General features: G+C 39.1%; 2 protein-coding genes and 1 long non-coding RNA gene across 5 annotated transcripts in view; all 3 read left to right on the forward strand.

Moving 5' to 3' along the window:
- PRORP (protein only RNase P catalytic subunit) overlaps positions 1-13165 on the forward strand; it is a 38835-nt gene extending 25670 nt beyond the window's left edge. For all 3 annotated transcript variants that reach the window (XM_052696840.1, XM_052696839.1, XM_052696841.1), the window contains exons 6-8: positions 9738-9886; positions 10934-11129; positions 12741-13165. In XM_052696840.1, the coding sequence (XP_052552800.1) occupies positions 9738-9886; positions 10934-11129; positions 12741-12881 (486 nt within the window). In that variant the 3' untranslated portion in view covers positions 12882-13165. The remainder of the gene's footprint in view (positions 1-9737; positions 9887-10933; positions 11130-12740) is intronic.
- Positions 13166-15702: 2537 nt separating this feature from the next.
- On the forward strand, positions 15703-25455 carry PSMA6 (proteasome 20S subunit alpha 6). Its single transcript, XM_052696868.1, has 7 exons — positions 15703-15878; positions 18812-18906; positions 19927-20008; positions 20251-20406; positions 22275-22453; positions 23771-23865; positions 25247-25455. Exons 1-7 carry the CDS (start codon positions 15803-15805, stop codon positions 25302-25304), a joined length of 741 nt encoding a protein of 246 aa, XP_052552828.1. The 5' UTR covers positions 15703-15802; the 3' UTR covers positions 25305-25455.
- On the forward strand, positions 15885-18192 carry LOC128087374 (uncharacterized). The gene is made up of 2 exons (XR_008209804.1): positions 15885-16912; positions 17725-18192. It is a non-coding gene; the product is annotated as an uncharacterized LOC128087374 (long non-coding RNA).
- Positions 25456-27154: the final 1699 nt, after the last annotated feature.

Consider the following 27154-nt stretch of genomic DNA (forward strand, 5'->3'; position numbering starts at 1 on the left):
ATTTTTTATGACACCAGCTTAGCTTTGATGTAAATGAAGAAATACTAGAAATACTACATCTTGCTTATATTGTGTCCTCATTGCTTTCCTGCATTCATCAATTTACCTGCTCACTTCTGTGATCATTAAAAAAGAAATGGGTTGGCAGTAATATTTCTACTGCTTGCAATATTTTAATCTATTTGATTTAAAAATATCCTTTCCAGAGTTTGTGTTGATATGCTCCTTGAGCAAGTTATGTACACTGTGTGGCGTGAGCTCTCTAGCAGAAGTTAAGAACCAGTTCATTCCCACTGATTCAGCGGTGCTGTTCCTAACACACATGGTGTACCTGTGTAGAAGAATCCTCTTTGCTGGTGCCTTCTCTCCTTGTTTATTTCCTAATTGCATCATAATTGGGTAAATTAGGTAGTGCTTACACTATGCAGTGGAAAAATTAAATGTAGAAGTGTGATACAGGTGCTTATTAGAGTTGAGTTTCATTGGAATTTGAGCATTGATATTCAATATGAGTTGGGGGAAAGCTGAGTGGAAGACGGGTATTGCTTTGATGCTAATACTTCCTATATTACTACTTGATTGATTAATTGATAGGAATTTTCTTCTACTGCAGCCCTAAGTTGGCATTTACTTGAATAAATAAATGAAGTGGTTGTAAGTGGGATGCTTGAGGATAGTCAGAGAACTGAACCAGACAGCCTTAATGGCGTTCATTTATCCTGCTCGTTATTAGGAGTCATTGTCCTGGGCTTGTCTAATGTTAATTTTGCTGCATTGCTTTCAATATCTAAAGTCATTTTTTGTTTACATGTTATTACCCTGAAAAACATTGCATTGCACTATCTACATCCATTTATGCATGATGGCCCTAACATGCAGTGGTTTGAACGAAGAGGTTTGGAGGCTTTTGACATCATCACTTGTCATTGATACGTATGTCATACTTCATGTCTTCTTGTCTTGAAATGTAGGAAGTTCTATCTTTCTGCTGAATGAGCATCTCCAAAGGGACGTTCAGAAGCAGTAAAACAGGGATTTCTGTTTTCTTGTCCCACTCATTCTCACATCCACAAGCTCCTTCACTGGGCTCGCCTAGCCAACATAACCTGTAATATCAAATAGTTTTAACACTGAATTATCAGATAAATTGGGCTGTATTGTCTGTAAACTAAAGTTATCCCTTGCACTTGAATGCAGACATTTGGTCTTAAGTGCTGCAGAGGCCATTATGTGGTATGTGCATTCTTTCCACAGAAGTGGGCAAAGATGCAGTGGAATTCCTCAAATGGGCTGGTAAGTATAGTCACAGACAGATAGCTGGAAACAATTGTTTCAAGTCCTCAAAATGAAATCTCCTTTGAAATGAGAAAGACTTCCCTGAAACAATGGGTGGAATGTTCTTATTTTGCTTCTGTTGCTTGAATCTTTCTGGTGATCATATTTTAATATTCTTGGGCTTATTTTTCTGACCGTGACAAAAATTAACAAAGTAGACAAATGTTTTTATATAACCAGTTATTTCCAGGAGATAGAGCTTTCAGATGAATGTCAGATATCACCCATAATTAACTAGTGGAAGCTGACAATATTATCAATTTGTCAAATTACTTTATCTTATCTCCTTAAAGAAAAGTACTTAAGATAAACACTGACCCACCCAGTGCTCAGCTATTGAGTATTTCAGGCTGTTATCAACCCGCTTCTATTTAAAAGCATTGAAGTAAATTAGATCTTGTGGATCTTAGCCATGTCTAGGCTACTGTCTAGGATCTCTAGCCTCAGATGTTGGCAGCAGTGATACTGGTAGCAAAGTAGCATGAGTCTACATTGTTGCACAATGCAAGTTAATGTCTATATTAATAAGAATAATGCTGAAATATTGAAGTCCCCTAGATTTTCTCCAGCCTGATAAATATTAGTTATGCTTACGTTAGTATTAAGCAGATTACTTCCTTGATCTCTCATTGCCAGAAGCCTCATTGCACTGTCTGCCAGGCAGCTGGTATGTGTGCAGGGCAGGTGGGCCTGGCTCTGGCCATACAGCTGTTCCTCCACCCTTGGCCTTTTTTTGCTGTAGTTTGTTTTTTCTAATTTTTGCCCTCTAGAAGGTGAACATTTGATATGTTCTCTTGTCGGATTAAACACATTTTCATCTTTTAAATTGAAATCACTAGGTCTGAATAGTATTAGTTGTATTATTACAGTTGTAATTTACAACTGTATTAATACAGTTGTAAATGTATTTATTTGTGTAAAGGACTAGAAGTCCTTATTGGAACAATGGTTTTTGGAGGTAGTGTCTTTAGCTGTGAATAATAATCTGTAGCAAACAGACGGGAAATAGTGGTAATGAGGAACAGAACGAAAACCGTGTGAAAATTCTACCACAAATATTTGCTGCATGCTATAGAATTTTATTTATTTATTTTTTTAAATTGCAAGCTGTTGATTTACAAATGATTTTCCTTGTTATTGTGTCATTCTTACTGGGCCATAGGCCTGTTTACCTCTTGGCACAAAAACTGTCTATATTTTAAAGTTTTTCTGTAATTCTCAAATTTATTGAGAGGTAAATTGTCACTGCAGAAGTACAGCTCTACTGGGCCTTGATCAGCATCATACCTATGCCTGCTGACCCACCGATCTTCCCAGCTGGTGCAGCTCCTTTCCTCAAAGAACAAAAGTACTGCCTGGGACTTTCTGAACCACAGATTGGAAAGGGGGAAAACACTTCACGCTGTACTGGGTCAGTGGTGCTTTACAGACATCTGCATAAGACAGTGGTGAAAACTAAAATATTGATATCTTTTTAACTGTCATTTTTGGTCTCACAAAACTGATTTCAGTCCTGCTCTAAGTTATTTCCTATCTATGGAAAAGATCAATCAAGCTTGTTCTTTCATTTTCATAACACCACTGCCACCACCACCTGGAGATCCTGCTCACATTTTGGATTTTCAGTACTTACATATAACTTCTGACCCAGCCTGTCAAAATGTAAGACTGGTGCAGCTTCATGTAGTTCACAAATATTCCTTTCTAATAACTTTTTACATTTTTTTCTGAAATGTGAAATGGTAACAGAAACTCTTCTGTGATCTAGAGGTTTTTGTATGTAGCTGCTACAGTAATAATAAAAATGTGAAAGTGACAACGCAATGGCAGATCCCTGAAATTGCAACTTCATTTAGGATAATTATTTCATTTACAGTTTGTGGCTCCAATAGATGAAGTTTCACTTCTGTATGCTATATAAAATAAATTAAATACCTTCTCGTTTTCATAAAACTTGTTAGTTCATGAAAATAAAAATAGCGTATTTGCAGTATGAGGTACCATTAAGCAGTGAGTAGTGAACAATAAGAAAATAATTGTTGAGGAAACAGCAATACAGGCAGGAAAAATTTCAGAATGAGGATAAAGGATAGTACTGAGATGTGGAAACGCTTATGTGACACTTCGTGTCTTTCGAACTTTTACGTGCTCATTTTCCTCCTGCTGTATAATCACTGATTGACAGAATCATATCACTCATTCCCCAAGTATGGAGGATTTATACCAGTGGCTCTTCTCAATACTTTGCATATCTCCAAGTTTTGGTACAAAATTGTGAATACTCAGTGGAAGTCTGGATTAAAAAAACGCTCCACGTAAGATTCCTGTTGTGGCTTAACTCTGCAGGCAGCTCAGCATGACACAGCTGTTCACCCACAAAGCAGAATTTATTGAAATTTGGGAAGGATGTTGTACCATGATAGTAGTGTGTTGTACCATAGTAGTTTTATTTGTGTAAATTGACTTCTTAGATTTCATAATAAAACTTTTATCATTTTTTTATTTTTAATTGCAATGTAAGGAAAAAATGGCTCATCTTTTTTAATTTATGGTATTGATACTTAACTCCTGGAAAGGAGTTATCTAGAATGGGAAACATCCAGGAATTAACAATAATAATAACATTATCATAAATTTGCCATTATTTCTAGAGAATTAATTTCTTAGACACGAGTAAAATGTGTATTTTTAAAACTTAGACATATCTAACAAAGAGATTTTATCCTTAATAGTAAAGAGTTGTGTTCCAACAAATCATGCTATAATTCCTGGAAAGACTTGAGTGACACAGGTGCTCAATGTTACTTTCTAAAGAGCTCCATCTAACAGGAGTGTAATTTTCAGGGAGAACAACTGAAATCTGAAACTGTTCATGTTTAGAGTTGATTAGCCAAGCTTATGAGCGATGAATGATACCTATGTCTTTTTATTGCCCAGTTTAGTCTGAAAAGAACATATTAAAAAGTATAATTCTACAATAAGAATAAGCTTTGCATATGAATGTTTTAATTGCTTGGAGAGATGAGCAGCTCTGCCTCCCACAAATTCCTTTGCAGGAGAAATCTCCATGTTCTCTTCACAAGACCCTTGTCAAGAAATCAAGTCAGTTAGATGGGAACATATAATCAGGAGCCACACACCTAATCTTCCTGCCCCTCAAAACTGTGCAGCCAAGTGGAGAGTGTGGAGCCAAAACAGCAGGAGCCTTCTCAGCCTAGATTTGTAGTTCTCACACATGAACTTTTTTCAGGATGTAGAGAGGTGCAACTTCTGAGATCGCGGAAGTCAAAGCCTAGGTGTAGGTTTCAGATTATTGATTATGACTGCATTGTGTACTTTTGAATTCCTAAAAATCGTAAGGAAGTTTGCTACACTTGCAACAAAAGGAATGAATGACTGTATTACATTATTTTCCTTGTGAATACAAACATTTCCCAGTTTTAGTTGTTGCTTTGTAAGAATGCTGCTTTGGATTTCAAATTCGCTGCTTCTCTTGATCTTTATGCTACTTCATAATTACTGAGCCAACATCAATGAGTCTGCTTGCATGTATAAACCAATAGTATACATATATTTTTTTAAGTGACTGGGAAAAAATGGTATCATAACTGGTTAACAAAAAACTTCTCCATGCAAGTCGGAGCTTGTTGCTACATAACAGAATAGTTTGTGGATTGGGAAACTTAACTGGCGCTGCAGTGACTTTCAAAACTCAACTTTCAAAAATTCAGTTATGCAACTGAGGAATGTTTGTGTTTCCACATATTTTTTTAGTTGTTTTAAGAGTCAGAATGTGGCTGTTTTTCTCTTCTACAAATTCTGCTACAAAATTGAGCAGTTCCCTACAACTTTTTCTCTTTTTTAGCTGTCACTTCGGAGTTCTTGGCATTGTTCATTTAATAACATGCTATGCTAACTGTTGTCATTACGCATTTCTCTCATTTATCTATAGTTGACCTTTATTCGTCTGAAGATCATGATGATGATGAAAATATTATCATTCAATAAGAGTGACATTCAGCAAGTATGTGCAAATATGATTTGTGAGGTGTATGCTCTGAGAAGGGGCTGAGGTCTTCCAAAGTGATGATCAGTTCTGAAAAGCCAGAATACAAAAAGCTCTCTTCCAACTGATGATTGTGCTCCTGCCTCCCTATCCTTCATGTCACACTAACAAGTTAAATTGTGTGTATAGTTTGTATATATATATATTTATTTGATACCTACAAGGGTCCCATTTGATTGTTAATTATTGTAGAAAATACTGCTTCATTATCCATTAAATGATTACTTGTTATGCCTTCTGAGTGTAAAAGCAGGGAATAGCTGTAATTGGATTATATATTAGAAAATATCTACTTCAAAACTTCTTTCTTTTTTCTTTTTTCTTTTTTCTTTTTTCCTTTTTCCTTTTTCCTTTTTCCTTTTTCCTTTTTCCTTTTTCCTTTTTCCTTTTTCCTTTTTCCTTTTTCCTTTTTCCTTTTTCCTTTTTCCTTTTTCTTTTTCTTTTTTTTCTTTTGCATGCCTCTTTGCTGGAAATTGTAGGGATCTATGGCATAGGAGAAATTTGGATCAGTTTCCCAAACATAAAGGCAATATAAAGAGGTTTATTTTGTTGAGGTGGCTCTTCAAACTTGTTTGAAATAGGAAATTTACTTATAGTCTATAATAAAGCAGAATGGAATGCCAGTGTCTAATTACAAACGTACTGCTTCTGCATTCCAGACTGTTTCAGACATTGTTTTGAGGAAGTTCCACCTCCTTCACTTTAATCAAACAGAGTAGTAATTAAAGGTATCTCCGTTACTGGCAAAATACCCAGGGTAGCATGAATGCAGGGAAACATAAATTATGCCATTGCTTCTGTGCCTAAGCTTAATCTGTTTGAGGCTGGTCTTTGAAACTCTTGTTTGCATTTAGAAATCAAGAAGACACATTAGCTTGGATGATGTGCATAGAGTGTCCTTGTAGTTAGTTTCTACCTGGGTGAAGGCATGTTTGTATTTATGCAGTGCTGGACTTGGGCAAGTCTTGCAATTAGTATCAGTTCTGACTGTGATGAAACACCAAGTGTCTTGGTATACAGGTCAGACTTGGCTGCAGAAGCATCCTCAGGATGCCTCAGAAAACAGACTTTCTCAGTAATAACGTAAGGAATATAAGAAGCTTCTATTGTGTTTGCTGCTTTGATGCTGGTGCTGAATTCAGTGAAATTACCAGGCTCAGTGGGAAAGTCCAGCCTGTCTTGTGTGCCTTCCTGCGTAGCTGGGGTGCTGTGGGGAAAGTCTCTTTCCTCCTATTACGTGTAGCAGCTATGTGTACAGGTTTCTTGAGTTTCTTTGTCGGTATTATGTAAAAAAAGGAACTAAAAATGATGAAAGTGTAATTCAAATGAATATATTAATGGTGGAAACTTGTTCCTTGCTTAACCCTGGGGATGCTTATGCTCAGTCGCAGCTGGCAGCGTGCTCAGGCCTGGTACCTGCATCAGCACAGTGGTTTCCCCTGTAATTCACAGCTATAGGAGTGGGTGGGAGGCAGCACTACCAGCGGGGGAAAACAGCAATAGCAGTAAGAGCAGTTTGTTGCTGTTATTAGCAGCACCAGGCGTGCTTTGCTTTTAAAATGATGGTTAGTAACACCCAATGTTTAGAAAATGTTTAACATAAATTTATTAGCATCAAATGGACTTAAGCTATTTGTTTGGCTACTTCTTCCTGCTGTAGCTGTGTGCAGGTGAGCCAGCTCTTGCTGAGAGGCTGAGTGCTGTGCCTCTGAGTGATGGCTCTTAGGGGTTTCCCATCTGACAAATGGGAAAGCACCAGTAATGTCTAAGGAAAAGTGCTGTGTGCAGAAAGCTAACCTTTGAAAATGTGACATGTGGCATAGGGTGATCAGATTGGGGTGGCTGGCAGTGAGGCCTTGGGAAATCTATATCCTGCCCTGTTCAAAGTCCCTTGTATGAGCTCATAGCCTGTCTTCCCAGTGCTGCATTGTGCACCTGTGAAAAAGGAGATTTAATTGTTCATTTACTTCATAAGACTATTTTACAACTGAAGGAAAAGGATTAATCTTGCAGCGTGACAAAGACTGTCTGCTCCTCAGCTTAACTCCTGGGTTTGATCCTTGGTAAATTGTGCACAATTTTTGCATGAACATGATTCTCTGCAAAGCTCCTTCCAGGAACTAGTGCTGGAGTATTCCCTTCCCATGGGAAACTGTTAATGATTGTTCCAGCACAGCTAGCAGCGAAGGTGCTTTTTACTGCAAGGGCAAGAATGTGGTGGTGGTGGCAAATTCTTTCAAATAACACTGCATCAGGAACAAGAAAGAACTCACTTGGGGGGGAAGTAGCTACATGCACTTATCTCTGGGACTGTCCTGAGGAAAGATGAATGTACATACTCAGCCAGAGTGCTGATTTTTCTCTGATTCACAGCTTAGGGAGCAGAAATAAAAATTAGAATGCACACACTGTAAACATGCATCAATTTAATTATGCTTTTCCTATAAAAATTAAGCAATAACAAAGTGCTTCAGGGAGCCACATTGGGGATCAACATACATTTGTGAACCTGGTCGTCATTCCTGCATTGATCTGTAGTAGCTTCAGTCTGACTTGTGGCTGCATCCTGGCTCCCTCAGAGTCTGGTTTACCGACTCATTATAAATAGATGTGTATAAAAGGTCATTCTTTTATTTTGTAATCCTCATTCTCAAGAAATTCTTGAGTGACATGAGGAATGTGCGTGCCGTATATTTTTTAATGTTTTCCACCCACTGCCTTCTGAACAGATTATTGAACAGCCAACATTTGCTGCAAACCTAGTGTAGGAATGTTAGAAGAGTGCGTCTGGGCAGAGCTTGTTGCATACAGGGTGCTTGCACTTTGTAGTGGTACATAACAGTAACTTTTAGATAACTCTTGGGAACAGGAGATTAACAAAATATTCCTTGTTAAGTGAGGTATCACTGCTGATGCTCTGTTAACAGTATCATGTTCATTTTCCTCTCTGACTAAAGCAAGTGTTACTATGTCTCATGTGTTCCTTTCTCAAGAAGCAGCTGTGGGTGGGAGTAGCCACACTCAGGAAACCCCCACCTGGGCAGCGTGACTTTGCAGGCCACCTCTGCTAGTGCTCTAGCCTCAAAGGAGACACAGTGCTCTCTAGTAAAGTCACGTCATGCAAGGCAGTGTGCAGAACAAAATTATCTGTACCTTGTGAAATTAAAAATAATACCTGCGTTCTGCCTTTCATTTGTGTAAGTCAAGCATGGTCTTTGTGGCAATTAGAGGAAGGATGGCACGCTGTTGGGCCATTTTTTTTTAATGGTGAGTCCAGTTAATTTAGGGAAGTTAAAGGGAGGGAAAGAGTGAAAAAACAGGAAAAAAGAGAAAGGCAGTTGGAAGAATAGTGGGGGAAGAGAAAAAGGGGAAGAGGGAAGTAGCTAGCAAAGTAGGAAAAGGGATTGGAGAAAAATCAGGAGACTGTATCTACAAACAGTGGCAGCAAACAGTTGCAAATTAGGGAGCACCTTTCCCTGGAGGTTGAGCATACAGTCGTCAGCCTTCGGTCTGAAGAAACAGTTCTCTTTTTCTGGGCAGAATTCAGGTGGCAGTGCTTTGTGACACCTACCAACTCCTGCCCATGTGTACCCATGTGTAGGTTGAATATCAGAACCTTTGCCAGCTGAGAGCAGGAGGAGGGAGGACAGGAGCTGGAAACATGCTGAAGAACAGCTGGAAGAGGGAGCTGGGCAGAAATGCCTGCACTGTGCAACGTTTATGGCTCTGGGAGCCTGGCAAAAAGTCCCTTTGAAGAGAAGCTGATACAGCAGTGAATTTGCCACCTCAGGACGTTGGTTCATAAGTGGGAGGCTAATCTGGATGTGGCTTTCATAAACCCTTCATCCTGAGGTCATGAATTTCCTTTTGCTGTAGCTTGCTACTTCCTCACAGGGCAGTACAGATCAAATGTAGTTCTGTGATTTGGACAACAGGTGGAGCTGGAAAAGCAGTGTGGCTTAGGTGGTCCTTCTCTCCAGTACCAGCTAGGACTTCTCTGTATATCTTTTCCAAGGCTAGACATTATTTAAATTCCAAAGTGATCTAGGTCCCTAAGGTAGCTCAATGCAAAGTTGCAAGAGCTGGGAAAGCTTTATAGAAGCAGCGCATTTTCTGTGTTTTGAGAACAGCTTCCTGTGAGGAATTTTAATTTATTTATTTATTTTACTTTTTTATTGAAGAATCAAATTAGTTATCTACTTAATTTGTGCTGCAGGTAAGAGCTGTGGGAAATGAGGGTGTGTCACAAGTCCCACTGGGGATGTGAAAGTGTTTTGTGCCATTCTGTTTGCTTACAGCTAAGGAAATCTTTTTGTTTTGCTTTGTTTTTCTGCAGCTATTTGAGGCTGTCAACTGCCTGGCAAAGGACTATGCCCGTTTACTTGTGCTGGGCCGCAAACACATGCTGACCAACTCTTCCAATTGGAAAAGAGAGGTTATGAAGGAAATGCAGAATAAGGCAGACTTTTTCTTTGCTGAAAATATGTAAGTTGAAGAAAATACCTAAATTTCATGGCAATCAATACCTGATTTATGTGTGTTTTTAATTAGTATTAATAACTATAGGTTTTAGTGCTATTACTAGTATCTCTAGTTTGCATGTGTGAAAAAGAAACATACTCCTTGCTATATTTGCTTTAAAAAACTACACATTAAATGATGCATTATTAAGAGTTACATCACATGAAATTGTTCACCTGTCTCTGCTGCTTCTTCTGTGATCCCAGTTCCCAGACCTTCTGACCAGGTTCCATGTCCCAACAGCCAATCCGACACTCTTCTGTCTTGCTCCTTCTTTCAGATCGGTTCTCTTTCATCACCCTTCTAATTCTTGCTCTCATTATTTTTGCTGTCGAGTCAGTTGCTTTCCTTTCTACTGTCTGAGCACCAGCAAAGGGGACACTGTCACCCTGGATAGAGAGCCTTACTAATCTCGTGTTCTGACACTTACTGTTACAGTAATCCACAGCAGTCAAAAAGGAATTTCAAGCAAAGTTCTCAGCATCTTCAGCTATAGGGTAACTATAAATTCAGTTTTAGAGATTTTCCCCTAAAGCTATTTTTGTTTAATAGTGGCTAATGTTGAATACCTTTTGCAAATAATCACCAGGCCTTTTTTGGAATTATATTTATCCATGTTACAGGGACTCACAGATTTAAGCCATTGCCTGTATTATGCTTTGTTATCAGTGGTGATTGTTTATATTTCTGCAAAGTTTTGAGGCTGCCCTTTCTGGTTTTAGCAGTTCTGTTCCACACAGTGCTGTATTGTTAAGTTTTGTAACAAAAGATTATGTTGTTACATTAGCAGATGGTAACAAAAGGGAAGAATGTTGTGTAGTGTGTATTTTTATTGTACTCTCTTTCTTTTGATGCCTTATGGTAAGCAGAAATTATTTTAACACAGAACTAAAATAGCGACGGGAATTTTGTGTTGCTGATGAATGAATCCCAGATCAGCACTTGATTCATTTTCTGCAGCCAGTTACGACCTTGTGAGTGATCTCTGTCTTTTCCATTTGTTTTGTTAAGTTCTGAAGATGATGCCTTCTTGTTATATGCCACTCTCCGGTCAGGCAAACATTGCAAATTTGTTACAAGAGACTTCCTCCGGGATCACAAAGCTTGTCTTTCTGACAGCGTTACTCGTCATCTGTTCCGTAAGTGGCAGCGTGGACACCAAATAGTGTTTTCCTCTTCTGCAGGAGGAAAACACATAAAATTTTTGGTAAGTTTTCTGCTGCGTTCAGAAAGTACACAAAGGATATTAATTAACTGGAGTTTCTAACTCAGTAAGCAAAAAGTTTTTTGTTGGAGCATAAGAAGCAGATTTGTACCAGTGGGCTCAAAACTTCCATTTTTACTGAAGATTATATTCACAAAGCACGGCATAAACATGAAAGCTGTCAAGAAGTAAGAAATTGTCACCTTAAATGTTTATAATGTAAATGTTATATTTTTGTGTATAATAGTCTGTTTGCTGCTGTAAAATGTAAGTGCTAGTATTTTTTCACTTAATTTAAATTTTGAGCTATAGAATTCTCAGTAGCACTATTATGCTTCTAATTGTGTAATAGAATTTCTCTCATATTTACGTTAAAGGAGAAGCCATAAGAAAATACCTGCATTTCAGTATTCACTGTAATGTTATCCAAGCATAACTCTAAGGTTTCATGAAGGAGATCCCAGAGTAGTCAGAGCTGTAGTTGGTATCCAGCTACTGAAATCACAGACTTCCTAGCACAATCTCATACTGTACTTTTTGTTTTTGTGTGTGTGTGTGTGTGTGTGTGTGTGTGTGTGTGTGTGTGCACACGCACAGGAGACAGAAGTCCTTGTGAGTCTTGAACAGATTTTTCTGGGGAAAAATTAATCATGTGACATTGCATATCATGTGGTTTCTCGGTGGCCGGTTTACCTCCAGTGTTACTGCTGAATTAAAGCAATACTGCACTTATTTAGATTCATTTTCTTGCTGCTCTAGTTAAAATTGTAAACGAATGTTCTTCACTGCAGTCTAACTGCAGAGACACAGATTTATAAAGATGACAGCTATATACAGAGAGATGAATGCTATATACAGTCCTATTAATGGAAACGAATATTGGATGTAGTGTTACTTGAGTAACACAGCTTTAGCTGTACTTATTTGGTTGTAGCAGGGCTAGTAATTTTCAAATCTTAGTTCACATATGAATGATTTTGGATGTTGGACATTCCCAATCATAGACTTCCAAGTGTATAAATACAGAGTGACAATATGTTCTGAGAATAATTGCAAACCAGTGATTTTTTATATTTGTATTGCACATGTTGAGTTAATATACCTGTAACACAGTAGACCAGAATTATATTTGTCTGACTGGCTGTTCTTGTAAGTGTTATTGAGAACTCCTTTTCTTAAAACATCCTTGGTACAAATCAGTTTGTGTAGGTACACTGGAGGGACAAACACAGGATGTCTTTAATGTGCCCTATGTGTTCAAGCTGCCAAACACTGCATCCTGAACTAATTCCCATATGATTTCATTTAACTGAACAGAAAAAAACAGTTTTGTGTTTCTGAAAATGTAATGTGTTGCGCCCAAATCATTATTACCTGGTGGAGATTAAAGACAGAATTTTAATCATTTATAACGCCACCTAGACCTCAAAATAGTAAGAGATTTTAACCTTTCCTCCAGTGCTAAATCTTATAATTTGTGAGCAAATAATTGAGAGTTGCTAAATAACTGTGTCTGTGCAGATTTCTAAGGAAAATAGCTAGCTATAATCAGCGTTTTGCTAATGTATTAGATAAAGTCTAAACAATTGTTTTTATTTTTTTTTTATCCCACAGCCTGCTTGCAGTTATGACTGTGTGGTACAGACAACTGGTGACACATGGCATATCCCCTATAAAGACACTTTTGAGGAAAAATATTCATATGAAATACCAAGAAAATGGCTTTGCCTTCAGCAGAAATACAGAACAACATAATTGCACAAGCGGAAGCTTCTTCTATGATGTTTTTTTGTTTTTGTTTTTGTTTTGCTAGGCAGCTGCTGCTGCAAATTAGCAGTACAATTATGGGATTAATGTATGAGGCCTATAACTAAAGAAAATTCAGTAACTGCTTTTTGTCAAACTCATTCTTGTTATAAACCTGTGGACACAAACTCTAGTCCAGTAAGGATGAATTAGGTCTGTTATTTCCATCTTAACAAGCAATTTCTGTACCTTCTCTACGTGATTTGAATTAAAACTTGTTTTTCCCTCTGGAATTTCAGGTGATGTGTTTATTGTTTTAAATTTTTTTTAATCTTTTTTGTTTGTTTGTTTGTTTGCTGAAGCTTTTCATCTACACTGAAATTCATGAACTCTGTTCTTCAGAAAAATTAGGCAAGGCTTTCAGAGTACCTTCAAAATTGGCATGCTGATCTTGTCGCAGTGTTTAATAGAACCTAGCAAATAGAGCTTACTGAGGCAGATGGCATGATTGCCATTGGTCTGGCACATGTAGCTCTAATACTTCCTCACTTTAATTGGAATTCATTTGACTACATTCAATGCAAAAGATTTATTGTCACAACATACTTTAAGATTTTGTCTGTAAAAACAGCTGGTGAAATACTGTATTGTTCTTTCACAGTCTTAGATTTGCTACTTCTGACAAGATTTCATGCCACTGGACTAGTTTTCTTATGGAAATGCTTGAATTTTCTAAACAAAAATTGGCAGTAACTAGAAATTCTTATAGGCAACAACAAAAGAGCAAGTCGAGATCTACTTGACACTTGATACCTTTTAGTGCAATAGTACTGTAAAACAAAACAAAACAAAAAACCACAAGAATTTTAATGTTTTCCTTGTGTTACTTTATCAGATTGATGGGCTTGTGTTTAAATCCAGAAAGGCCAATTCTGGCAAGTCCTCCAAATGCAATAGAAGTTGGTATGCCTGCAACCACTGCAAATGGCACAGGTGCCCTTTGATAGTCCACGGAGTGAGGGGAAGGGGAATGAGATAGAACGAATGCTCAGCTTGGCTTTTGGCAAGCCCTGGTTACGGAGACACATTGGAAAGGTAGACTGGAGGAAGAATGGACTGATTGAGCCTGTGTTGTAGCTATTGTGGAACAATTTCATCTCCAAGATCATCCACTTACTGTTTATAATGTTAAAAAATATGTGAGAACATCTTTCTCAGAAGCTTTCAGCACGCACTTCGATTCTCATATGGCTGGTAAGAGATGATGGATGTTACATGGAAAATATTTGATTACTCATGTGAAACAAAACCATACTTTGGAATTTGATGAAATTGCTACATAGATGGACAAAACTTCCAGAAGCTGTATCATCGAAGTGGTATGACTTCTGCTCTGCCATGTTGATGGTATTGAGCAACTGTTCAATCTCAGTCCTGATCTAAGAAAAATATTGGATCTTTGAATCCAAACACTTAAAAGTCAAGGATTTTCTTGCTTGGTTGCTTTTTGGAAATCTGATGAAATGTTTGAGCATTCCTTCTGCTTTTCTTGTCTCCTTTTTCTCGTGGGGAAAAAAACTAAAACATCTGCTATTAAATCCTATGTTGCAATATAAAATAGCTTCATGTATGGTAGGAGTTAGGAAGCTAAGGCCCAGAGGAAAAGAGATCTTAAAAGAAACAGAGGTCTTAGGAATCCTGAGTGTTCAGATGAAACTTCACAGTACATTGTGCTGAGCAGCCCTTTGCCACTGCATGTTGTGGATGTAGGCAGTTCACAGGAGCTCAAAGGGAAACCAGTAAGTTCATGAAAGAGAACCCCAGCCCGGGCTATTAAATAACCAGATGCTATCACTGTTTTGGGAACTCCCTGCAGACAGCAGGAGGCTGGGAGAATATTCAGGGAATGCATCGTTAAAGGCTCTCTGTAGCCTTAATGCTTTTCCTTGGGCATCTGCTTTTGGTCACAGCTGGTGATGGGGCCCTGGGCTGGAGACTTCCCACCACAAATTTTAAACGTTTTTCATCTGTCCACAACACTGTTCCAAAATGAAGGGGACAATTTTGTAATAAATACTCAGTGTCCCATTAATAAAGGATAGCTGTAAGGAAAAAATTAAAGCAGATCTCATGGGGGGCAAACGATGCACTCCAAAATGCACCTGTCACCCGCTATTTTACCAGGAAGTATTTGAAATGAAGGTGTGGTTATCCAAACAGCTTTCACAGCTTTCGATGGCCCGACTTAAAAAAAAGAAGAAAAAAAAGTAAGACCCACCCCACTGAGCGGGGAAAATCCAGGCTGCTGAAGGGCAGATGTGTGTTCGTCAGTTTAAAGGGAGATTTCATTCCGCACCGACGCCGACTGAGGCAGCCTTCAAACATCGCGCTGCAATGCAGCTGTAGGAACAGGGACTCCTCACTAGTACCCTAACCGCCCTCTTTGAGGCTGCTGTATTTCTTTAAAATTACGCTCACTGAGACAACGCGTGGAAGCGCTTTGCTAGGAAAGCAAAGGGGCTGGTTTTCCCCAGGCTGCCCGCGTAGCTCACACCGGAGTTTTTCTGTTTCACGGGTGTTCCCGCGGCACCGCGGCCTCCCCCCCCCTTTCCGCCAGGCAGCGTCTTGGCGGCTCCCGGATCGTCCGGCGGAGGCGACGAGTCATGACGCGACGCCCCCCGGCCCCCCCAAGACCGAATCCAACCGCCCTACTGCGCACGCTCTCCGGAGGGGAGGCACGAGGCCGAGGGGCGCCGCGCAGTTCGGGCATGCGCAGTGGTGGGGATGGAGCGTGACGGTGCGGGAGCTGGGAGGCCTTGGGCGCCTGCGCGCCGCCCGTGACCCGGAAGCGCTCCGGCGGCGGCCCGTTGCGGTAGCGGTGGGGTCGTGCACGCTGACAGCCCCTCGGCCGTGACGCTCCCGCCGCCGCCATGTCTCGAGGTTCCAGTGCCGGCTTCGACCGCCACATCACCATCTTCTCGCCCGAGGGCCGCCTCTACCAAGTCGGTGGGTGCCGAGCCCCGGGGATGTCGCCGTTGAATTGCCCCGTCACGGGCCGGGCCTTCCCGCGGTGCCGGGCTGCGGCCGGCGAGGGAGAGCGCCTCCGTATCGGGCCGCTGACTCGGAGGAGAGGGAAGCGTGGTGCTTCCCTTGGCCGGGCACGGGGGCTCGGTTCTACCCTAGCTGGTACCGCGGCGAGAAGAGAGGCGCTGGGGCAGCCAGCCAGGTCGTGCGTGGAGGCTGAGAGGGCGGCTTCGCTGGCGGTGAGGGGCGGTTTAGAGCCTTGTGGTGTGTCCTGTGCCTCCGTGCCACTCCGGGGACTTCAGGGCTGCCCGGACAGCCGTTTGTTCCCCATAAGTGTTTCTTCCAGTTAATCTTGTTACCAGCGTTGTGCTGTGGGATCTGAGAGGTACGATAGCGGTTTGGAATGGGACTTGGGCTGTCCCAAACAGTACCGGAACATCAGAGTCAGAGCTTGGCAGTAATCCATGCTCCCCATTGTTACACCTGAATACGGTGTGTGTGTCCTGTGCAGCATGGCCTGTGAGATAATAGCAACCAGCCTTTATTTCCAGCGTCTGCAAACCTTCTGAGATTAAGCTGCAGCCAAAATTATTTTTCTTCTTTAGGTAACTGAATCTATTTTTCTTTTTCCAGTGCACCAGGTTCTGCAGAAGTGCCTCCTAGTGCTCTTTTTAGGGTCCTCTGTAACAATGTAGCCAGTTTTTAGTAGTGCAAAGGCAGTTTATCCACAGCGTGCCTAAAGGATCTTCAGTACTGGACCAGATGAGTTGCTTGTTCTTGCAGAACCATCCTGATGCTCTCTCCCTAGATCCCAGTGGCTCTTTCCCAGCTGCAGCAGCCTGACTGTGTGCATTACATAGCACATCTGTACATTCATCTGTTCTCCAGGAAAGGAAGTTGCTGAGATCAGTCTGCACAAGTTGTCAGTAGTAGCCAGTTTCTTTTGTGTCTGACCTGCTGTGTGGAATAGGCTTACCTGGGTAGGCTGTGCAGTCCTGGAGAGCCCTTTTCGCAAGGTGCAACTATGAAATTGCGTGTTTTTGAATGTCTTTATGTAGGTAGAAAGTTACCTGTACTAGCTACACGCACATACGTGTGCTTTATTAATACCTATAGTGCATGTAGAGTTTGTATGCAACTTGCACAGCAATCCTTATATATGTGGTTAGTGAGAGCAACGCTTTTTTGCATTGGTTGTTGGTGGCTGTGTAATGTAAGAGTCACAGGATACAGTCTTCAGTTGCTATTAAAGCATGCCAGTTGGTCTGGAACACCTTTCTGGCTCTCTTTGCTGCACTACTACCTGCTGGCCATAGTTTCTGCATCCTGTAGCAAAGAGTAAATTGAGGGTTTCTGCCTCCTGGATATGTTCATCAGTTAAGTTAATATATGAGGAATGTATGGCACTTGCGTATCTTTTGTCCAGGTCTGAGGAGTATCTGTATGTGTGTTTGAGAGTATTTACATGTAGTTTGAAGTTGTATTAAAGGTACTTTGAGTACCTGTCTGCTAGGGAAGGATGGGGAGATAAGTACTTAGATGTGCAAGTTAACCTCAAGTAAGTATGAGATCGTTCTGCCAGCAGCCAGGTTAATAAGTTGGGAATGATCCCACACAAATGTCTCTCCTGGCTAGTATCTAGACACAGTATGGGTAGAAGATATGTTTGCTTGTGGTCAACTATATGATTCCAGCCTTTTTCTTTTTTTTCTGAATTGTGTGGATCTTGGTATGTGTGCTAGATTCCAGTTAATCAGGTGCTGTTGAGGATAGGTGTAGGCACACTTGTTGCTCTAAGGCTGCCTTAAAACTTGATTTTTTTTTCCAGAACAGATTTCCAGTATACTGATACCAGACTGAAATGCCAGCACTCTGCCTGGTTCTCAGTATTTGTGAGCAAAAGTTTCTGAAGGCGCTTATTCATTCTCACACCTACGTGTCAGATTTACAGACTGGTTGAGACTGTCCGAGACCTCTGGGTCCATCTTCTCCAACCCCTGCTCAAGCAGGGACACCCAGAGCAGGATGTCCAGGGCCATGTCCAGGCTGCTTCTGAAGATCTCCAAGGAGACTCCACAGCCACTGGCAGCCTGTGTCAGTGCTCAGCCAGCTGCACAGTTGTGAAGCACTGCATGATGTTTAGAAGAAAGATCTGATGTTCCAGTTTGCCACAGATTTTGCAGCTTTTAAAACAGCTTACCTTCCTTCTCATATTGTTTTAGAATATAGTTTTAGTGGATTGTTCTGAATTCCAGCCTCATTCACATAACTAATTAAAAAAAAAAATCTGCATCAAGTTAGTGCCTGAAACTTTCATCTCTTGACTAGATATTAGGAAATTCTGTGTACTTATCATATATTACCAGATAAAGATTTTTTTTTTAAAGACCTTTGTGGCTTTTGAAATTGTTAATAAAGGGAAATGTATTTCTTAGATTACATGAAGGAAACTTCAATCATTTGTCTGAATAATGCTTTTTAGTAGGTGTGTACACAGATTTTGTTTTATAAAGTAAATTAAAACTCTGTAGTATTTGAATATCAAGTCAGAAGATGTGATAAGATTAAAATTTCTCTTCCTTGCATGTTATTTCAGTTTTTGTCTGTATTGACTGAAACGGACAGAAGAAATCACATCCTTGCAATGGTAGTAATACTTGAAAGCTCCACATATTGAAAATGATGTGTAAGATTTACAGTTGTGTTGGATTAATGTTTCGGTCAAGTGCAGAATTGCCATTTTAATTTAAAACAAATTGTTAGATATTGTCGTAGAAGAAAAAGGCAAATTATTAGAAATACCTGAACGAAGCACTAATAGAACGTGGTGAGATTTCAAGGGCTGTAGATGCGACAGAGTTGCTAATAGTAACGTATCTAATAGAGTTTTTAATATCTTTTGTATATTTTTCTAGAGTATGCTTTTAAGGCCATAAACCAGGGTGGACTTACGTCTGTAGCTGTTCGTGGGAAAGACTCTGCAGTAATTGTAACGCAGAAGAAAGTACCTGTAAGTAGTCTATTTTTGAAAGAGGGCTGGGAGGAAGTGAGAAATAAAATAAGCAGAGGGTGTAGTGCCACACCATTATGATTGTGTTTATTATCACTGACGTATATAGCTGTTTGATAGCTTGTTGTTCTGATTATACTGAATTATAGCTTTGTTTAGTGCTCAGCTGTATGTTTTATCACCGAGTACTTCAATAATGTTTTTTCTCTAGAGCTGCTGAAGGAAAAAAAAAAATATTAGGGTCTGGTGTACTTTGACATGCATACATTGTTCTGAATTGTAAGGGCTGAGTTACCAAAGTCAGTTTGCTAATTTCTCTTCTTTAATTCCTACTGAAAAACCAGTATGCCAGTAGCATAATAATGTTTTCATGAGCGTTTTAGCACAGTGGTGTTGTACTGTTGACAAAGGGATAAAGAAGACTCTTGTGTTTGAAGACAACGTGGACTAGGAACTCAAGTCTTATTGTTTTGTTTTCAAAATTTACTGAGATAGAAAAGGACTTCAGTATTGGTCATGCTTTAGTTGACAGCCTTTTCTAGATATTGAGCATCTGAAGGAGAGCTGCAAAGATGGTGAAGGGTCTGGAAGGCAAGGTGTATGAGGAGCAGCTGAGGTCCCTTGGTTTGTTCAGCCCAGAACAGAGAACTCTGAGGGGAGGCCTTGTGGTGGTTTGCAGCTCCTCACAGGGAGCAGAGAGATGGTGAGGATCTTTGCTCTCTAGTAATGGCAACAGCAACAGTACCTGAGGGAATGGCGTAGAGCTGCATCAGGGGAGGGTTGTGTTGGGGGTTAGGGAAAGGTTCTTCACCAGAGGATGATGGGCATCAAGCAGGCTCCCCAGAGCACTGGGCATGGCCTCAACCTGCTGGAGTTCAAGGAGCGTTTGGACAATGCTCTCAGGCATAGGGTTTGGATTTTAGGTTGTCCTGTGTGGAGCTAGGTGGTTGGACTTGGTGATCCTTGTGGGACCTTCCAACTCAGGATATTCTGTGATTTGTATTTCTATTTCTTCTTTAGGACAAGTTACTGGATTCCAACACAGTAACTCATTTGTTCAGCATTACTGAAAATATTGGCTGTGTGATGACAGGAATGACAGGTATTTAATTCACCATCTTTTTAACTATCTGAAGTGTCAGTATTTCTATTTAATTTACCAACTGTGTATTGCATAAAATTAATTATTCACTCAAGGAAGTTTGTTTCTCTCAGTCTAGTTTTAGAAAAATTGTCTAGTTCTCATGTGTGTGTATTTTAACTGAGTTGGGTGTGGCTTTCTCAAATGCTGGGAATAAATGTGGTACACAGTCAGTGCAATTAATATTAACTCTTTCTCTCTAGCTGACAGCAGATCCCAGGTGCAGAGGGCCCGCTATGAGGCTGCTAACTGGAAGTACAAGTATGGCTACGACATCCCTGTGGATATGCTATGTAAAAGGATTGCGGATATTTCTCAGGTCTATACGCAAAATGCTGAAATGAGGCCTCTTGGTTGCTGTAAGTACAGTGTATGGAATCTGTGCTGTTTCTGCTTTAATCGTGCAACAAGTGTAACTTACGAGATTCTTACCTGTTTTCTAATTGTGAAAAATTGCATGAATGTCACCAAAGAACTGAGAGGGATGAACAACCAGATGAGAATAATCTTGGAAGTCTTGAATTGAAAGCACGATTCTACCATTGTCTTAGCTTTTAAACTTAAGAGAATTATTTAAGTGCTTTTAAAACATGTTGCTATTTTATTTTAGCTTTATGGTCCCAGTCTGCTTGCTGGGTGATGGCTGTTAATGGAAGATGCTCTTCTTTCTAGCATATGTGGTCTGCATAAACATCACGGATATGTGGAGAATGCATATTGTGCACACTTCAACTGTTTCGTATCTAAGTAATGTGTATAGGCTAAAAAGAAGCTTAACTGGTGCTTTTAACTTAATCTTTTTCTGTGTATTGTACGGAAGATGTATTTAATTTCACTTGTCTACGTTTCTGCACAGATACTTCTTCATAATAGCAAATGTAACTTATGTTTAAATGAGAAAAAATATATATATATGTGTGTGTATTTCTACCACAGTTAGTAATCCTTGTACTTTGAGGTTGGTTTTTACTTCCTTTTTTTTTTTTTTTTTTTTTTTTTTGTTCTCTTACACTTGGCCATGAGCAAAGTGTAGCCATATTGGTAGATTGTCTGGGAACTGAGGTAAAAGACTTCATGTTTCCTCATTTGCTGTTTCATTCAACATTCTGTCTAAGTTTTTTTCTGTTGTTGTTTTTAATTTTTATTTTAAAGAGAATATTTTTGGAACTGATGAATCACTTCTGGTAAGGCAGAAGTGTAGGCACTAGAACTTCTTACTAAAGCAGCATTCAGGGTTGCACCAGTTTCTATGATGGGGAAATTTTCCCATGCTTATATACTTGTAATGTTTGGAACAATCATTTCTTTGCTTGGCACTTCCCATACTTTGATACTGATAGAAAATGAACTTTTTTCTGCGCAAGAAGAAAAATGTCAAAATTAAGAAATACTTTTTTTTTTTTTTTTTTTTTTTTTTTTTTTAGAAGTTGGTAGGGCTTTATTTTTCATCTGCAGTACTAGTTGTTCAGAAGCTGATATAGCTGCAACTACTATTTAAAAGTTACACACGTGTAAAGCTAAAAGCAGTAGAAGATGGTTTCTTTTTGTTGTTGTTATTTTGAGTTATTTTTAATGTGTATGCTGAAACTTCAAAACTGTAGATCTGGAAGTGTAGGTGGACACAGATGCACTGCAGGGATTTAACCAGTTTATACCACTTGAAATTGCAAATGGAAAACACTTAGTCAAATGGCCTTCAAAGATTCTGTTTTGTCTTCTGATATTTCCTTTTTTTTTTCTCCTCACTGTTTAAAAATCTAAAAGTGATCTTTTAATATTTCAAATAATGTCAATGTGTTTGTAAAGTTGCTTTCTGGTTAAAAGCATCTTTATTGAATGATTTTTATGTTTTCAAAGTCTCATTGGTATATGATACACAGGATGTGAACTTGTATCAGGATTAAACTTCTTTATTTCCTGACTTTGTTGTTCTTTACACAGTGAGGCTGGCCAGAACATTTCTATGTTTAATGAATAGCTTTCTTTGGGTATGACACAAATCTAGTTTGCACAAAAGTGAGTTGCATGCCTGGTGTGAGTCACTGGTAAGAAAAGGCAAATGAGAGATAAAAAAGAACACTCAGGTCTAGATATTGAACTTATGTGTGAGGATCTACTGCTTTGCATGCATGTGTTTCTTAGGAGAGGAGTATCAAACTGTTCTTTGGTTCAGTAAAATTGCTAATATTGGAAAAAGAAATAATAACGAGCAAACTTTCTCTTCAAGGTATGATTTTGATTGGTATTGATGAAGAGCACGGCCCTCAGGTGTACAAGTGTGATCCCGCAGGTTACTATTGTGGATTCAAGGCCACAGCTGCAGGAGTTAAACAGACAGAGTCGACCAGTTTCCTTGAAAAGAAAGTAAAGAAGAAATTTGATTGGACGTATGAACAAACGGTAGAGGTAGGCTGGTAGAAGGCAGTAAAGATTTGTCAAAGTATTTTTAATGACTATGGCATACGTAGAATTCTGATACAAAGGAGTGCAGTTAGGCATTTCCTGTATTCTGACTGCTTTGTACTGTTGCCAGAGCAAGGATAGCTTTTCAACCAGAAAGTTTTTTGAAGGTATTTTGTAAGCATTTAGAGTCCTCTCATCTGGTTTTTCTGCGTTATATTAGCTGAAGTGGAACCTGTGGCTGTAGCACTCCTGCTGTAGTTGGTGGCTAGTTGTTGCAGTGCTTGATTCTGGGCATACCAGTCTAATATTTTTTCAGTGGTGCTTAAAACAATGTTAAACAGTGTTTCAAACAAGGTGAGCACCACTATTGCTTCAGTCCAGCACACAGAGCAACAGATGCTCTGCCTACTGTGAGAACTGTTGTTCAAGGCCCATTATAAAAGCATACCCTGTTTATATAACAGGTTAATGTGCTTGTGTTATAGTTATCCTTTTTCACCTACACTGTAGAGAGCTGTTTAAGCAGTCCTCTTCTATGGCCCACCTGTTTCTCCTGCCTGGTCTTGTTCTCTTGTAATGTTAGGTGTCTTGCTTTGCAAGATCAGCAGTTGAAATAAGGTATAAAATCTGAAGCAATTGACCCCACTGTAAGTTAAAACAGAGTATTGTATTAAGACATGTGAATGCTATGCAAAATAACTGATTTGGTAAGCATCTGGCTATGTAGCAGTTTTACAAAGCTTTTTGTGGTCAGTCATCATTTTAGGAATACATCTTCAGCATTATTATAACTTGACTTCAAAGCATGAGTGAAGTTGGAAAGAACACCTCTTAAAACAGGTGATGACTAAGGTGAGAAAAAAAAAAAAAAAGCCATAATTAAATGCAACTTCTAAAAACAGCCAGTGTAATTTTAGTGACCAGAAGACAAGCCAAAATGGAAGCCACACAAGTAACATGCTTTGAATAATCCTGGACTGTAATGATTACATCTGTTGTTTGCCAATTAGGGAACGTGTTCTGTTCTCAGGACCTGGGATGTTAATCTTTGCCTGATAAAGGTTTTGTGCTTTTCTTTTTTTTTTTTTTTCTTTTTCCTGTTAAGAAAATGTATCCATTGGCTTTTTTAGATTGAACTTCTTGGAGAGAGAACTGGAGAGGCAGTATATTCTGTACCAAACAGAAACTATTTGAAACTTTATGGCTGAGGTTTAGAGGTGGGAGGAAATAAAGCTAGAAGAGAGAATAATTGTTATTGCTAAATCTACTAAAAATGCTTTAGTTCTTTCTGTTTATTGATAATTTTTTATAATCTTTCAGACAGCAATAACATGCCTGTCTACTGTACTATCCATTGATTTCAAACCTTCAGAAATAGAAGTTGGTGTAGTTACAGTGGAAAATCCAAAGTTCAGGTAAGTGACCATGATCACTGTTGATAGAACATGAAGTTTGAGCTTTGTTTTCTGATTGTTATATTTTTTTTACTTGTAATTTCAAAATGTGTAAAAGACACTGTTGAAATAATAATAATAAAAACAAGATGCTGCTTTAAAGTATTTAATCTGCCTAGGGAGCCCAGTCTTTTTATAAAAGATTGTTGTTTTGTATGATGATCAAAATCTTGTTATGTCTGCTCTGGATATTTCTTTAATGCTTAAGAGAATTTTTAAAAAATGGTTTGTATGAGTATCTGGAATCTACTTTCAACATGACAATTAATGCAGTTATTTTAACAAGATTAAAATATTCTGGACAAATCACTGCAGTGATTTGGAACTAGCTGAACATTTACTTTCCAAGTACAGCACATTCTTACCCAGATTGAAAGGAAGACCTGCCATTTCCTCCCTGCTGCCTTCACTATTGTCTGAGTTGGAGTGCAGCCCTGTGTGTGCAGCATGGTTACGAGGTCAGCCTAACCAGACAATACCTGGAAATCTTCCTGCTGCAGGCTGTGCCTCACATTAGATAAAGTGTGCTGGACTGCCTTCTCATAGAGCATATTATAGTGTGAAAGAATGTAAGAATAAATCTGGAGGCATTTTGATTATTGCAAAAAGACCATCTAGGTATGTGTTACTAGTCAGGCTTGCCATAGAGTCATTCATTAATTTTTGCCTTAGTCTTTCATTGTCTCTTGGTTTGATTTTTTTCATTAAAATAAAACAAAAAAACTGAGGAACAGTTGAGGTGGGGAGGAAATCCTCTGCTGTTTCAGTCTAATCACTTAGCAGGTGAGGATAGGAGAGAGGCTTCAAACCTCAGAGCCCTACAGGTGCAAACTTTTGAGTGCCTCTTAATGCTGTAAAGTTGAGGTGGTGTTGATGAGTGATTTTACATTTCAAAATGGATGTTTAGGACAACAGAATAGCGTAGCATTTCTGAAAAAGCATACAAGAGCTGAATAATCCCTTTTCCAGTGCCAAACTTCATTTACCAGTCATGTCCTTTTCAGAAAGATGGGTAACAAACAGAAGGAAAAAGCTATAAGAACATGTGTGTTCCTTGGAGTAATTGCACTAATTACCATACCCATTATTTTCACCAGGTCCCAGCTTGCAAATGTATTGCATAGGAGAAATTACCTATTCTTTTTCTACCACTTGCTACTTAAAGAGTTAGTGGCTTTGATTCTTCCTTTGTTTTTCAAAAACAGTTGAAATGTTGGATTGTGGCCTTGGCAGCAGGGCTCTAAAGGGCTGAAATGTATAAAAGCAATTTGAATAGATAGTAGGTTGGAGTTTAAGGGGAAGAATCATTGAAGCTATTCAGGATTTCTTTTTGTTCTTTCAGGATCCTTACAGAAACAGAGATTGACATGCACCTTGTAGCTCTGGCAGAGAGAGACTAATTAGCTTTCCTATTTCCATTGTCTGTGCTTCTGACCAGGGTATTTGGTGAAAAGAAGACACTTAATAATGGCTTTCGATTATGGGATGAAAACAATGTTCACAATACAATGTATTTTACTCTGTACAAATAAAACAGAGGTTTTTGAAATACTCAATGTCTCCTTTTAATGTATTTTTTATTCTTTGTTTTATGAAGTTCTCATCAAAATACATGACTTCGAATGTTTCTATGGTGATTATTTGCCTGTTAATTTTATCTTAATATAAATTTTGTCCTCAGCTCTGTTTTCACCTGAGCTATTTTACTCCTAGTGTAATGTTTTGTATCAGATTGTGGTGTGTGTCTTGATAACTGTTACATTTCCATTTATTCTCTTTTTCCCTGATGTTGAAAGTCTTATAACATTACTGTTTTATCCCAGGAAAAATTAAAAGGACATCAATTTAAATCCTGAGGATTTGCTCAGGTTTGTATGAGAAAGTATAACAAAAGCTGAAGAAAAAACTTTAGCTGTGATTCCCTGTGCAGTCCTTCAGACAAATTTGTTTGGGAAGGGGAAGGAATAATAGATGTCTGTTACAATTGAATAGCTCTGAAGCTGGCACTTAGGGGAAACGAATTCTCTGTGTACTTTGGGATTTTGGATGTCCCCTACCCGCCTGGAGTCTTTGGGTAATGACAAAATCTGTGTTGGGCTGGATGGGGCTGACAGAAAAGATCCATGAACAAGAATGTCTCTGGGAAGCAATTCTCCTCACATCTTCAAAGATTCTAGCCTAGGAGAAAAGTTAAGACTGAAAAACTTGAGTCAAAATGAAGGAAACTGCTTTATTGTTTTGTTAGGATTGGAGAGGCTTCAGTATCCATGCAAACAGAGAGGTGATGGAGCAGAGACTGAGAAAGGGAAGATTACTAGATTCTTGTAACTGTTGGGTGGTTGGGTGGACATGAAAGTCCTCCTGGAAAGACACCAAGCTAATATGACTTCGCTCCTTACCTTCGTTCCACTGTCTTGCAATTCCACTGGTCTTCATTGCTCTAAAATTCTCTTTGATTTCTGAGACCTCTGGGAAGGCCTCGTAAGTTTTCAGAAGTTGGGATTGCTTGATTCTTTTTTTTTCCTCCACTTTACACTTAAAGCCTCTTGAACGTGTATCCTTCAAGTTTGTTGTAGTAAAAGAGATGCAGTTCATTGTTTGGCTTTAATAAAATATATTGCTAATTGTTTAGCTGACTTGAGATTCTAATGCTCAAATGTTTTTTCTTATGCTTCCAAAATAGTATGAAATGCTGATTTTGTCAGATTCCCTGAATTTTTAATACTGCTCCTAGATTTCAGCTTCTGTCATGTCAGATACTGTTGTACAGATAGTAAGATGAAGCCATTTCTGCTTTTGGGGAGAGGAGTGAGTGGATTATTTGAGAACTATGGGGTTTATGCAACAGTTGGCTAAACACTAGAGGCACATTTGGAAAGGTATACATGTCTTTGTGAGTGACAGCTGAGTTTCTGAACTTTCCTAGAATCTTTCCTAATATTACAACTATAAAACAACCTGGAATGTTGAGTATACTGGAGTCATTATTTACTTTGGCAAAAAACATTATCCACTGATACTTTGTTCTTGATTGGCTTTAATTGCACATAAAAATTTGAACAAAACCAGTTAAAAGGCATATGACAGTCGGGGAGTCATATGGCTAGAGTGTATTTGCATGGTATTCAGTATTAAAGCTCCCTGCAAGACCTTTAATTCCAAATTTTGGAAGCTTATATGTGGTTGTGTAACTTGCACTGTTCTTCTGAGGGCGGTGGGCGTTTGTTCATACTTCATGTTTTTGCATGCA

This window comes from Tympanuchus pallidicinctus, unplaced genomic scaffold, assembly GCF_026119805.1.
Source record: "Tympanuchus pallidicinctus isolate F22 unplaced genomic scaffold, pur_lepc_1.0 scaffold3, whole genome shotgun sequence".
Lineage (NCBI taxonomy): Eukaryota > Metazoa > Chordata > Aves > Galliformes > Phasianidae > Tympanuchus > Tympanuchus pallidicinctus.

Excerpts from the sequence above, each read along its gene's own strand:
- PSMA6 (XM_052696868.1), top strand. The coding sequence starts at position 15,803 with ATGTCTCGAGGTTCCAGTGCCGGCTTCGACCGCCACATCACCATCTTC. Across the intron at positions 22,454-23,770 it reads CGTATGAACAAACGGTAGAG|ACAGCAATAACATGCCTGTC; the intron begins GTAGGCTGGTAG and ends ATAATCTTTCAG. Across the intron at positions 23,866-25,246 it reads GTGGAAAATCCAAAGTTCAG|GATCCTTACAGAAACAGAGA; the intron begins GTAAGTGACCAT and ends TTGTTCTTTCAG.